A 15,469-nucleotide genomic window follows, 5' to 3' on the forward strand; every position below is an offset into this window, starting at 1 on the left:
GGGCTGCCTCTGATGAAGATGGATGACAGACAGCATCTTTTTAGTTGTTAATGACAAGAAACGATTCTAAGATTTCATTTTCTAATTTCCCAGAGGGATTATTAAAGTCGTCTGTCTGTCTTTTTGTCTCATGAAACTGTGAAATTACAGTGATTTGGTTGTTCCTCAACACTGAAAGACAGCATCCTCATTCACAACATGAAGGCTTTTTCATTTCAACAATTCCCATTTTAATTGGCAGCAAAATTGTGTCAGGTCAACAACCCAGTGAAAATTGTGGCCTCTTTTTAGAAAACATAATTCGCCATGTTCTTTTGAGATAGTTCTTTTTGTTCTCTCAGCTCCTCCTCTGACATCAGTCTGCCGCTGATGGGACCAGCCCCTTCTTGGCACCTTGGTGGTAGTGACTCTCCAGCTTCCCTGTGAGAGAAAGAGGGTGAGAGGGAAGGGTGGGAGGGAAGAGAAGAGGAAGGGATGAATCAAAACAACATCAAAGGGACACAGTGACCTTTATGAGAGCTCAAGGCCCGCTGATTAGAGGCGGCCTCAGGGAGACTCGGGATAGTGAGACAGGCAGAGAGAGAGACAGAGAGAGAGAGAGCTGGAGGCCCTTTTTTTAAAAGATTCCAGCTTTTCTGTCCCTAAAACAACCCCTCATTATGTCAATTTTGCCATATTCAAAGCAATTATGCAAAGCACATACATCAAGTCAAATACATTGAACTTAAGTTATATTACATTTAAAGGAAATTATACTGCTATTATTCTGTACAAAGTATTGCATTGAAAGGTTGATGAAAACTGAACCGTCCACCCCGCCCAGAAAAACCCTTGCACTTTAAATGTTAATGGTTGTTTGACGTTCATGGTCAAATATTTACTCCTCAAACACCTTTCGTACTTCTGTAAATGCCGCCATATATTGTGACACATACACGCTAGTGATGATCATCAGTTCAACAGTTGGATACAAACCTTTCATATCATCATAAAAAAATTCTTTACATTTTAAGTATTGGCTCTGCTTTCAAAATAAAGCCATAGAATATACTGTATCTATAGGACATCCAGAAATAGTAGCATCAATTATCTCTATGAGGAGTCATCAGTATATAAGCTGGAAACGGCGATGTAAATGTTACTATTTGTATTGTAAATTGATTGAAGACTATTACAAATCTTTAATGGACACCTTTATGAACCAGCGTCATCATCTAGCCTGAACTCTGGAGGAAAGACGTGATTTGTTACGCCGTGAACAAAACCATCAACGCTAACAGAGAGCATAAAAAGTAACTGTCAATCGTCACAACATTACACTCAACAGTCAACTGTGAGTGCACTTAATGGATGTATCTGCGATCTGCTAATGTCTGTGCGTGTTTGCGAGTCTGCCAGCATTGTAACAATCCTGTTGTTGATATGGAAACTGACATTTCAAAAGGCATAAAACAGTGGCTTCCTTTGTCATGAGAATCTCCCTGGTTAGTAATTATTGCTCACTAATTCATGTGAACCTCAGATGACACTATTGCAGAGATAAACAGCCAAAGGTTTTTCATAATCAAGTTGTAGTTTATATAAATGCTTTCAGAAATGCTGTGTCATTAAACTCCTGCAGCCATTGAACCTTACCTGACCCTCTAATCTTTTGTAACTGCAACTACACTGTGACACTTCATTCCCAAAGTCAGTCATATTTCAAGTGGGCCTCTCTTTCTGTGCACAACAGCCTGCTGAGTTTTGATAACCTGAGTTGACCACCATCCTTAACTGTGAGGTAGAAAATAACCCTCGTCTCTCTGCTGAACACATGCCTGCTGCTTGTCAAACCGTGGCATTAGCTGGCTGCTTTTTTCCCCTCTCCCTCTGGCTGAGGCGGGGGATGATGCAAGTGTGACAGGCAGGGTGGCGGTTGTCACTTGTGCCTTCTCTTCATGTTGTCACGTTATAGCTGAATTCTGTGGGCAGTAGCAGCATAAACAAGTTGTTTGGGAGAAGTGTTCGCTCACCATTTCCAAGCCTGTCTGAATGGCTGTCAGTGTTTTTCCAAGTGTGGCTAAGGTGTGGGAACACCTCTGGAATGTTTAGGGCGAATGCTGCCAAAAAAGGTCATCTAAGATGAATTTAGAAATCAGCCAAACCAGGAATGGATTGAGGGTTGAAGAAAGCTTTTTGAAATATAAAGCAGGCAAAGTCTGAGAATAGTTCCACTCCATTGTGTTTTAGTGGAAAATAAATATTAGATGTTAAGAGCCCAATAAGTATATCATAAAATCCTGTGATATGGCAGCTGAACTCCCGAGAGCCAGGGAGAGTAGTGTTGTGCCAACATTTTCATTTTCTGGGGAGTGTGCTAAAGTTGCTGTAACTTGTCCAACCTTTTTTTTCCCCTTCAGGGCGTCATACAAATGCGTTCTAGGTCACTATTGTGGATAATTGGTTCTGGCAGTTTTTCTTGTCAAGTCAAAGTGTCCTGTGAAACATGCGTTATCTATCAAAAGTAACCATTACCGTATAAGTCAAAAGAGCCCTCATAGAATGCGCATTTAGCAGTTGTACAGTTGTTGACGTGTAAATCTATAACTTGTATTATTTTTGCAGGCTTTATGACGCAAGTGATTCAGTGGATCCGATTTTTTGCCTTATATTCAAGGGATTAGATTGAAAACGAAGAGGAGCAAAAATATTTTTTAATCACAATAGTGTTTGATAAAGATTGAACTACTCAACTAAATTTCTTTTACTTGTAATGCTCAGTGGAATAATAGTTGATTGTGTCTCTTCTCGATCTATAGGTTGCTCATGTTTTGTTCACTCTTTCTTCACTCATTACTTTTTGTTCATTTTGAGCCATGATCACATTGATCAGCTTACTTCCTCAGTGCTCGTGTGTAAATACACCCCAGGTAAGATGGGAATAATTAGCTGTCATGTCAGCTCTGTGTGAGTATCTATGCTGCATTGAAGGAAACCACTTTTTATTCCAAAGTAACAGTTTGGGAAGCACTCTTGAGGCAATGTTGTGAACTCATTAAAATAACTCCCTTAAGTTAAACATAGAAAAATAACAAGGGTTTGTGCAACTTGTGACAGACAACCAAGGACAACAGCAACAAGAAACAAGAGTACAGTGAGTGGCCTTGTTGTCATGACTGTCAGAGGGAGTATTCTCTGGCTGTATGAACAAGTCAGACTCATTATATTCTGTAGGAAAGTCAGTCCAACAGCGTTACGTAGCGTTACATATTCCATGTGTGAAGGCGACTTTTGTTAATGGCTCTGCAGCTGCTGAGCTGTCACATTTCAGAGTAGGTGCTGCGGAGCTGAGAGAGCTGGAAGGAATGCAAGCAAAGAGGAGGAGGGGGCGAGTGAAGGAGTGGGTGGAAAAAACAGAGAGACAGCAAAAATGAGACAAGGGATGAGGAAAGGGACAGAGGCAGGGAGGGGTGCAGGGAGAAAGGGATACAGATAGGAGGACAGCAGGAGAGAGAGAGGGAGAAATAGAAAGGCTGCCCCATCGATTGGCTGAGATAATTTCCCATTGATTGCTGGACTGTTTGGAGATTGCAAGAGAGAGGCTTATTGCCCACACGCTGCAGCTGGGGAGGAGGCCATAAAATAAGCACAGGTTGTCTGCAGAGGGCTACCTCTCCATCATCAACACCATAAAACACACACACACAGGCACTAATACATACACCACTGTCGGATACTCTCCTGACATAATCACAAATAGGGCTGCATGTATACTATTCCCATTACATCTGAGGGGAGAGCACATCTCATCGATGATGGAAAGTGGACCTAGATAATCCCTTGAAAATCCAGGGGCAGTAGTGCAAAGAGTATTCATTAGACAGAAATAGAGGTCCACTGACATCATCTCTGACATCAATAACACGCAGGCCCATCAGATTTCTAGCAATAATAATCACAAGAATAATAGGCTGGTTGCTGCTTCTCTTTCTCTGAGAGCAACTGCCAACACACTGGAGAATAGTAAAGCAGAAATGTATTATAGTCCCAACACACGTAGAGAATAATAAACCTACAAGATCTTTGCATATACAGTTGTGATTAATTTATCAAACATACACATCTCTGTGCAAAAGCCTCACGGCACCACCAGTTTGTCTGTCAATTTCTGTGATCATTGGTATTTGCATTGGAATGATGTGACAGAGTTGGTCTTGTCAATGAGTGTGAGGATACATGTGTGTATGTGACGCTCAAGCATGTCTTAAACAAAAGATATTTTGGTGACATGAAATAGTAAGACAAACACCATTCGTGGCCGCCATGTTGCATGTTTACAAAAACTGACCCAGTTTGTGATTGGTTGTTTTTTTCAGAGATTCTGTTGTTGGTCAAAATGACGTCCTTGCCAGACGTGTCTGCAGAGCAAAACTAAATCACTGGCAGATTATGCTTGGTTAACCCTGGCTAAGAAACAACATTAACTAGGGTTCCATCTTTGTTGTTGTTTTGAAAATGTTGTGTGTAAACATGGCACCATTAAAGGAAATGTCTTTGTCTGCAATAAAATGCCCAAAAGGACTGTCAGACCTGTATGTAGCACTGTAACGCTCCTACATCAAGAACAGAGAATACAATGTTTTTTTTGTTTTTTTTTTAAATAAAGCATTATTCAAAAAGAATTTACATTACAATGTATAAAATCACAGAAACAGAGACATAATGAACCAAGCCAGGGGAAGGAAGGAAATAAAGGAAAGATAATAAAAGTTATCATAAAGCTAACAGACCAAACAATCCAAAACAACATAAGAGGAGGATGATGACAACAAGGACGAAGATAGCGACAGTGAATGCCAGAGGAGGGAATATGACATCATCATTTTTCCAAAGTAGCGTATTGGATGTCTACAGAAAAACACAACCCTGGGACCCGTTTCCAAACAATATGCATCCATGTGGATGAAATACCAATATAATAAAAACTTTGGCGGATTCACCTCGACTCGTGTTTGTGTGGACGGCACCATAAGTTTGTGCTAAACCATAAATGTTGAGTTATGCATTTCAGTTATAGCCACAACAGCACTGCCTACAATGAGAGCATCAGACTGAAACATCAAGCTAGGAACCCACAAGAGAAACAGAAGATAAGAAATGAAGTGTGCATGGACAAGAGTTGGTCGGGCCAGAGCCGAGATATCACACAACATAGCACAGTGAGTGGCTGACAACCTCAAAACTAAATATTTGTGGTGACATCATCTACAAGAAAAGCAAAGAGAGATGGGTGGAGAAGATAAATGAATGGGCTCTATTTATATACTGTTGAGTGTTTATCTTGTCTCAATGCTCAATTAAAGCACATATTCACACATTAGCACTGTGGCTCTATACACAGTGCCTTTATGCATAGTTCTCTTTCACAAATGAATCACACATGGCCGGCAAAGTCACCAGCAGCTCCTCTGAGATGCCTCACAAAATGCACCAAAAACCATTTAACAACAAAACACCAAGAATGCATTAGCTCGGTAGCAAGTGTGGAGGGCTGGTAAAACCTGTGCAGTGACGCTGTGATATTAGATGCTGCTCTACCAGCAGGTGAAATGTGCAAAGCAAAGACTCCTATAGCTGTCAAAGTGCTCTGTGTGGAAAGGGAAATGTAATGCAGTGTAAATGCGAGTTAAAGCTAGCGAACCATAAGTCTACAGCCACTATGGTACATTTAAGAGCTGTCTTTTTCCCTGTGTGTGTGTGTGCTGCGGTTTGGAGGGGGAGGGGGAAAGTATAAAACCCTTGGTAGCCAGGGAGAGCAGCAAGTGAGGGGGGGGAAATACTGCCTGGATTCCCATGTTGCTGTTAGTCACACCTAATTTACATTCCCTTCCTGTGCTGCCAAGCTGGTGAATTTACAAGTGGATAGAGAAGGTGCTCTTTGAGACTAGTGTTGGCATGCTGTTTGCAATGGGTTAGGAAGAAACATCATCCCTGCTTCCTACTGCAGAGAAAGTAGTCTCCCTCCATCTCTCCGTCTGTCCAAACCTTCCTGCCTGAAGCTATTTTCACAGACACTGAGGGGCTGTAATGGCTAAGTGATTTCTCCAACTAACAGCATGCCGATGAGCCAGCCTCATCTCACTCACAACTTGCTACAGAACCAGTGTTTCGCTTTATATCAATTAAGGTGTATTTGTCATCATTATTGAGACTATTTCCCTTCATAAGCTTCATATCAGCCAAATTCACTGAGGCTCATGCTGCTGTTAACTGGTCAACAGGAACAAATGGAAAAAAAAAAATCACAGCCCCAAAGTGTTTGGGGCTGTGCCAAGTTTCACGCTGACATGCACCTAAATTACTAAAATGAGAGCTGAAGACCACCTCCAACCGACAAATTAAAGAGCAGTTTTTCCACTGCTTTCAGTCTGTCCAAACATCACTCTGTTTGACAGTTTATACTTGAAGGGTCAATATTTGGAACATTCAGGCAAGCACACCAAATTTGAGTAGTTTCATTCTGAACAGCTTTAGTGTTAGAGGTTCAAAAATCAGCTGCTCCTTGGTAGTTTACATGCACAGTACACATTCATATACTGATCTCAAATACAAATCTGTTTGGTATTTGATGTAGGCCACACCCACACTAATTGATGTAAAGAACTTTGGAAATGCTCTTGGCCCCTTATTCATTTGCAAACTCTGAATACTTTTGTTTTAGTATGGACAGACCTTTGGAAATAATTACTGCCGATTGGTTCATACAAACTTGATTACCAGTGGTACAGAGAGAGTAAGCAACTCCAGCGTTGACAATCTGCTTTCTGTTTAAAATGGAATGCATGCAGCTTCATATTTAGAAAATTAAAAAAGAGAGATAAAGACCTAGCCTGGCTAATGCCAGATCGCATCTCTGTCTCATTTGAGATCGAGTATGGGTCGGAAAAGAGTGTAGTTGCCTATCACTTTCAAGAGACGTGACCAGTGTACAAAGATCAAAATGCCTCTGTGTGAAATTGGTGAGATCTCCAACCAATCAGACCAATGATTTGGTGTCAACAAACATGCTTGTTGTAGGTTTCTAGAAGCAATGACTAAAGTGATGGCATTTTGCATGGGGGCAGCTCCTGTGGATAAAGTCACTTAAAATAGAAGCAACATCGCTGCCATTCGTGGCCGCCATGTTGCATGTTTACAAAAGTTATTAGACGTTGCTTCTCTATTGTATCGCCCGCTTCTAGAGCAACAGAGGGAGAAAAAAAAAAACAGTTTGTAATTGGTTCAGTTCTTAATTCAGTTCTTGCTAGATGTGTCTGCAGAGCAAAACCAAATCACTGGCAGATTACGCTTGGTTAACCCTGGCTAATAAAGACCAACTACAGCTGACAAACTGGAAAAACTATTTCTCATCATTTTTAGAATGTCCAAACAGTGCTTTGTTTGACAGCTGGTATTTGAAGAATAAGCACTTTGTTATTCTTCACAAGTTTGAGTACATAGATCATGAGGAGTTTTAGTGTTGCAGGGCTGAGGTTCACCGACACATGCCTTTGAAAGTGTTTGATTTATAAGCAGACATTTTCAGGAGATAAACTAAAACTCATTGCTCAGCAAATTAAAGTAAATGCAAACTGAGACAGAGAGAAGTAAACCTGGGCAGAATGTTCAGTGTATGTAATGATACAATCACATTTAGAGTGAGTTCCTACACCACAGAGACAAACAATACACAGATAGTGATTATTTCTAGGAAAGGAACTGCTGGCAGTATCCAGTTTAATTGTGAGAGTTAGACAATGGTGTCACACAGTACACATATTGATTTCATGCTGGAGGCAATGCTGAGTGCAAAAATGCATCAGCCACTTTAAATTGGGTTGTAATTCAGTTCCATTTCAGTGGTTTAATTTCCAAAACGTTTGAGAACTTGGACTAAAATGTCTTCTCCAGCTAGTGTTGACATTGCAGGCACAGTTAAAACTTCCTGACCTAAACATCTTTTAGCACACCGTTATATTTAGAGACTTGAGTAACTCAGACTTGACGTCATGGCTTCCAAATACACTTCGCTCAATTAGATGTCTTTTCCAACTCAACATCCACACTTCATGTATATACTAAAAGCTTTTCTTTAGCTGATGCGTCAACAGTTTCAGGTCTATCAGCTAAAGATTGTAGGACATGACTAAACCTTTTGGCTTCAGTGTCAACATTAAATGTAATATCCTGGTTAATATAAACCTAAAAAGTTTTATTGCAGTATTCAATTGAGTAATTGGGAAACTTAGTAAATGTTTTTAAAAAATACTGCCTGGAGCTAATTTCCATCAATTAATCTTTTTACATTGACATTCACAAGCTCTTAATCATTTTTCACTGGTGTTTGTGCCCTAAGGTTTCACAAGAGGCAATACCTACTTAAAAGCAATAACGTACAATTTTAAAGAGTGTGTGAGTCAATCATCACCGGCCTTTTAATCACAATTACATGGAAACCTGTAATGAGTGAGCAGGAGGGTTTATCAGTTACTGGGAGTCACCGGTACAAATGTGCAGTTGCAGACATTACAGAGAGTATATGAAACCCACCCATGTACAACTCGGCACAATACAAGATCAACGAAAAAGGGCAAACTCCAGGTGAAAAATCACTGCTACTAAAATGGAACAAGAGATTGAGTATGTACAAATGTAGAAAATCAAAGTGGCTCCCTGTGGTAGTGGTTAACTATGACCACAACAACTCTTGCAAATTGAGATTGTTTTTCTCTACAACAGTTTGGGATTTTTTCCACAACCACATGATTAAATATGTCATTACTTCATGTTGACTTTGAGAGTCAATTTGACTTAAACTGTACATTATGGGAAATAAAGCCCACATTATTAATACATCCCTTTTAAGTATATGTGTATTGTCAGGGAAACCAGATTCTGATTTTCATTCTCAAGCTGATGAGAAACAGAGAACTCAGCAGGAGACATGAGTACTACAAATGAAAGTAAAATTAATTCTATGCGCTGTCAACTGCTGTTTAAAATATGAATATATTAGGGGATCATGGGCATGTGTGTTTAATGGATCTATTGAGCATTTCCCACAGAAATGTTTCTATACATGAATGTTTTCTTTTACATAAAGATGCCAGAGAATATAAAGACACCCGTTTGTTGTTTAAACAAATTTAATTTTTCATTCACTACACTCACAATCCATTGTTCTGGCTTTAGATACTGGCCCACAAAATTGGGATTTTATCAACATCACTTATCGAAACTGATGTGTCCATCAGTGTAATAAACATAGCTTAAAAAAATTCAGATTTGATAGTCCTCTTTAACACGTACCTCAGTAAGTAATACTTCTTCAGTATTTTTAAAGTGTGTGTAAACATTATAGTTCTTAACGTTAATGTACAAATGATAAATTGATTAAATGAACTGAGAAAACAACCAGTGAATTAATGACTTATTTAGAAATGTATAAGCTGAAGCTGTAAATGTTATCATTGCTGTTATTACATGTGTTTCAACACAATTCTTATTTGAGATGTTACAGACAATTCTACAGGGGTACAATTAAATGCTCCGATGTCTGATGATAGACAAATTGGGTGTGAGGTGTGTAGTATCAGTGTTTTATTCCTGCTTTGACACCACATCTCCATTCTTTATATTCCATTTATAATTCACCCTCTAGAGACATGAAAACCTCTTGTCAGACGATACACCCTCGGGTGCCGTGGGCTTTAAAAGCTACTTAAATCCTCAGTAGCCACAATGTCAAAGGGACAAAATATAAAGTGTAGCCTACTTTTTACAGCCGCAATGGGACTGTGAAAAGGTGACTACAGCCCTGTTATTAAAAAGAGTCCTTATAAAGCAGCCTTGGCCACATCTAATTAGAATGTAAATGTAGTGTGGGCTGAGGATGGATCACAGAGGATAGACATTGGCATTTAGATTATGCTGAGACTAGATTACTGATGACACTGTGTGTTGGGAAGATAGCCTTTTCGAGAGCGGCTTGGCAACTGACTAATTGTGTTTCACCACTAGTAATGTGGGCTGCTGCTGCTCCTCTTCTCTTGGTAATTATCGAGAGGGAAAGGAAAGGTTCAGTGTTGCACATGCACTACACAATACATATAATCAACAACACTTAAACACACACACACACACACCTCTTATACTTTGTACTTATTCAAAGAATAAAGCACTTATTTGCCCAAAGAAATGAAGCTGCCAAATACAAATCCGCTCACCTCCACACAAATCCTCATTGAGGGAATATGGCAGCCACAGAGCAGCTAAGACCAAAAACAGAACCAAAGACATTGGAGAGAGCAGGAGAGGGGGAGAGGAAGAGCGAGAACAGAGAGGGAGGAAGGGAGGGAGTGCACAGAGAGACGGAGAGAGCAGCGTGGAATAAATTGAAGCTGATCTGGTGCATTCTGAGGAGGCTGGATTTCCATATCTGTGCGGCAGTGCAGAGGGAGAAATGTGTTGGTGCTGACAGCAAGCTGAATATCTTAAACCTCCACTGACACCCCTGCAGGCAGTCTCTCCTCACAAACACATTGATACAAGGTGGAAGGAAAACACACTCACAAAGTCACACACACACACACACATGTACACGCACATACACACTAAACTTAAGGTCAGGAGATGGGAAGCTTTGTGTATTGCTTTGTTCCCATAGAGTGATATACAGTAGTGCCTGTTGTTAAACAGTCAGCTACACACCTCCACACACACCTCCACACACACACCCATACACATACATATGTATGTTGTGTTCCTCAACACAGTATTGCTCACAGTATAGGTGAGAATATTCTTATATTCAAGGTATAGGCCTATAGCATGAAGGATTAAGGGCTCAACTGGATAAACAAGCCCTAACCAGGGCAGTCCTCATCATGAAGGCCCCCCAGAAGGGGTCCTTACAACACCTTACAACACCTGCCTCAGCACACAATGGAAGCTCCTATCAAACATCAACATGGTGAAGATGAGTAGGTACATGGATCAATACATAAGCAGAGCCCAGATAAGAATTAGCAGTAACACCAGGGGAGGACAGCACGACTAGGAACTGTATACCGTATATAGTAAAAGTCTGAATGCACTACCAGCTTTGTTGTTTTTAAGGCTGTCAAATTTTGTGTTCATTAGCATTTGTATTAAAATAATGTACACTGAAGGTTGGTCTTATTTTTGCAAACCGTCAATGAGTAGAAGGTTTCAGCTTCAATGTATTCTCTTTTTTCTTGACAATGTTATGTTAAAACTGCACAAATGTTTCTTATATAGTATATAGCCTCAAGTGTGTTTCGTAAAGGTGTTGTCCATAATTGGGGTTTCTAAAACACATTTTACCATATTAATTTAAACCCTGATATGAATAAAGTTCAGCATGGAAAGCTGTGTAGTCATGAGCACGTTCAGGTTTGTGTTAGCGTGGAACCAAAGAGGACATGAAGCTTTTGAAAGTACTGGTTGCCTTTGCTAGCTTTTCCTGAATTGTGGAAGGGACCTTTAAAATCTTCCCTCGACAAAGCCAAACGTCTGGGCTCTCATTCTGTGGAAACAGCATATTACAAACAAGTCAGTGGAAATTTGGCTGCATGCACAATAACTGGACTGTCCATCAAAGTATCTTATGGATCTTCAACTTGTTTGTAAGAACGAGTAGTAGAGTATGACAGTTTTCGTTTTAGAGCTGATGTTTACAAAAAAAATGGATTCATTATATCAATATAAATAATTGATAATTTGCCAATATTATTTAGTGTAAATATACAGAGTACAGATTTGTTGGTCCACTTCTCAGTGTTTAATTATTCATCCTTGCCTGTTCCTGTGCAGGGGACCACAATACAAAATTAGCTAGACGTTAAACTGTTAAAAAAAATAATCTCTGTTTACCATAATTTTATTCATGTATTTAAATTATTTCTGAACTGCACCAGGAAGTTTTTGTACTGGTCATCTATGATTCACCAAAGCAGCCAATAAATGATAGAAATAAATCATTAATGATTGTACAGCATTTGCTGATGTTCATGCACTCTTAAATAAAGAGACATTGAAGTAGTAGTATAGGTAAGAACCTATGCTGTATATTTGGAGTCATGCTCTTGTGCTGCCATCCATAAGAATTGTGAGAACACAATTCTTTTACTTTTATTTGCCTGACATGTTCTAATAGCCACCATCATTTTTTATTAATCTGGTGCTGCTTGAGGATTTATCTATCTGTGTACTCCATGTGGTGTTGTACAGCTCAACAGGGAGAGAAAACCACAAACACTGCCAGGGTTAGTGCTTTCCCTCCCACTACACATAATTCTTACTACTTTGGATAGAAGCCTATGCCAAATGATGTGTGAGTGTGTGTCTATTTGGATGAGTAGCAGTTCTGAAAAAAAACAAGACAAAATCTTTATATGTGACCAAACCTTTTTGTCATGCCTTCCTTCTTATTTCCCTTGGGTCTGGTTAAGTAGCTCATTTAGCTCAAGGTTAAGTTACCTGAAGGTTATGTTTAGGTCTCTACAGGCTGGTGCTCAGCAGAATGTGAGGAAGAAAAAATGTTGACGGGCCAGTGAAATGTCAAAACGTATCCTGTCATCTTATGAGTGAAAAACAGTGAGAGAAGAATGTGAATTGGTGAGAAAACAGTGTTTGTTTTTGAGAAAGAGTAATTGTATGCACTTGTGCTTGTTCACAGCATGTGCCAGTGTATGTTGGCGAGCAACTGAGCAGCTGAGGAAGCAGTAACACAGTGGACAAGCTCCTTGTCATGCCAGAGGCATGATGACATTGATCCAGCAGACCTCTCTCCATCAGTCTCCCTGACAGAGGTAACTGGATTGTTCATAAAAATGGAAATTGTGCCATGTTATTCTCACGCGCACAAGCAGACGCTCAGTACACAGACAAATTCATCCAAAAATATGAGTGTGCAGCTTGGCAAAGAACCACATGCATATATATGATTAGTTAATATAATGCCCACAATAACAACCATACAGGGAAATCTATGGTGTTATTTGAACATAAATGTACATATACAAACATTTCCTGCACCAGCGTGTTCCTCTGTTATTCAGGCGAAAGACCACTTCAAACAGATGGAGAGCAAATAAACAGGCATCTGGGGGAGGGGGACACAGGGTGGAGGAAGTAAAGCCCTTTTCCTGATGAACAGTTTGCTGTCATGTGTGTTGTGATAATACTTAAAGGGGCTAACATTTCAATAGAACATGACTGTGTGGGTGGAGTAGATAAATACAGCAAATATGCCACAAAATGCAATTACTTCTCTTATATGCATCACTTGTTAGCTTAGTGGCATTCGGTGTTACTAGCTAATTACCCACAATCACTGTTAGTCATTTGACCAATGCTCACAATACTGCACACTTTCATCATTTCTTTCAAAGGCAGTGGAAGACTTGGGTTACAAATGTATGTTTATTTAATCAGATGGTTATTGCAGATGATGACTGAGTTTCTAGCTCTTCTTCTATTTTACTATTTCATCTGTGAGGAAAAACTTAAGAACTCATCAGTGCTAAAAATAGCTGGATACTTAATCAATTTAGCTCACCCATGGTTTGCCTCCTTCAGCAATGAACTGGCTTAGCTGTGAGGCAGCAGATGCTATTGATTTCTTTTAAGAGTGGGGGTGGAGAGGCACAGCTAATGATGGAAATTTTCAGAATGGCTCCATGCTTTTACAGGGATCTGTGTTAATGGTGACTTCAGTCTGATGAATTACAGTGTGTATATATAGTTATGTTTGACATGGTGTAACCTTCTGAAAAGGAAAAAAAGGAGGCAATGAGATGGAGCTTCAGGCCATGTCAGCAGTGATGAGTTTGATGTACAAGCAGATTTATAATTGGTACCGCATGTTCCAATCTTGCCTGTGTCTAAGCCGAGTGTGACAGGCTGTTGCTATAACACTGCACTGTTGCCTTTGTTTGATTGAATGTGTAAATATTAATGTAGTTTTTAAAAAGAGAAGAAAATGCATTATAACTCTGTAAAGATTTCTTTTTGACAGATTGACAGATACTGTGCAAAAGTCTCAGGGCACCACCAGCTTTGTTGTTTTTATGTCTGTCAAAGTCTGTGATCGTTGTCATTTGGATTGGAATGATGTGGCTGAAAGTTGGTCTGATTTATTAACAAACTGTCAAGGCGTTTAACTCATGTGTATGTAATGCTCAAGCAGGTCTTTCACCTCAAATATTTTTCGACATGAACTAGTAGGATAAACACAGGTTTTACCAGTAACATCAGTTAGGGTTGCACTCCAGGTTTAACAGAGCCACAGTCATGCTATTGTGCAAGTGTAAATACTTGACACTTTAACCTGTAGAAGCTGTTCTGAAAAAAGTGTTATTTTAAAATTACATGAATATTTACTGTATTTTCGGGATGTGTTCCAATAAAGCGGTTGAGAGATAAAATAGAGAGATAGAAAACAAAACTTTGGCAATGCTTTTATCTGTACATATATAGGTGGGGCTCACTAAAAAGTGAGGGGCCATAAGTGGGGTTTTAGCCTACAGGTCTGCTTGTAAAGTGGGTCAACTATTCTCCTGCAAAGCTTAACAAGCTGTTGCAGGAATAAAGCAGCACACTTGATAATTAGCAAGAAGAGGAAGGCATGTTTGAGGGAGAGGGGTGCAAGAAAAAGGTGGAGTATACATGAGGGAATGGACCTGCAGAATCCAACCAGAGGTATTTTATATTAGACATCTGTGCTAATATGGACTCTTTCTCTCTTCCCACCATTTTTTCTGAAAGCTGTTTTTGGTATTGTATTTGTGTGTTAATAATGTTGTATATTACATTCCCAGGCTGGATTGAATTCATTTATCAGATCTATAAAAGTCAGATTTCAAGAGTTTCACACATAGCGTTGTTTTATACTTGAGATAATTAAGGTAAATTGATGCAAAATGTTTAGCTAATTGTGACCTTTAGAGACCTTTTGATGTGAGAGAAGGAAATGTCTTGAGAGGTGATCTTTTTATGTTTTCTGTGTTATGCTTTAATTTTCCAAACTGATGTATAGTTCTTTTATCTATATTAGCCATCTTTCCCTTTAATTTTAGTGTCGAGTCAAAGGATAATAGAATTACAACATTGAATATATTATATTTAATTATAATTTTTTCCAGGTTACAAAAAGCTGGATGTGAGTGGGCAAATAAACTCTAATATTAGGACTGCTGAAATGTACGCAACGTCTAGCTATAAAATGTATATGTTTTTTTTCTGCTGAAAAACTCATGATGTTGGATAATATCTTAGCCCTCAGTAACCAGCCTATTTCTACAGTCCTAATAACACTGTAAGCAGGGGGGCTCAGCTGGACATGACGTGTATCCCTATTGTGTTTGTGTATGTGTATGTGTGTCCTTTCATAAAAGCTTAGGTGCTCTCAGGCAAAGTGTGAAGAGGG

At 39.4% G+C, this 15,469-nt stretch overlaps 1 protein-coding gene across 1 annotated transcript in view; it reads right to left on the minus strand.

Moving 5' to 3' along the window:
• Positions 1 to 206: 206 nt before the first annotated feature.
• Positions 207 to 15,469, minus strand: part of trip4 (thyroid hormone receptor interactor 4) — a 55,114-nt gene continuing 39,851 nt past the window's right edge. The window contains exon 13 of the mRNA XM_044031043.1: positions 207 to 420. Within this exon, the coding sequence (XP_043886978.1) occupies positions 356 to 420 (65 nt within the window). The 3' untranslated portion in view covers positions 207 to 355. The remainder of the gene's footprint in view (positions 421 to 15,469) is intronic.

The sequence above is a fragment of the Solea senegalensis genome, linkage group LG7 (assembly GCF_019176455.1).
Source record: "Solea senegalensis isolate Sse05_10M linkage group LG7, IFAPA_SoseM_1, whole genome shotgun sequence".
NCBI classification, from domain to species: domain Eukaryota; kingdom Metazoa; phylum Chordata; class Actinopteri; order Pleuronectiformes; family Soleidae; genus Solea; species Solea senegalensis.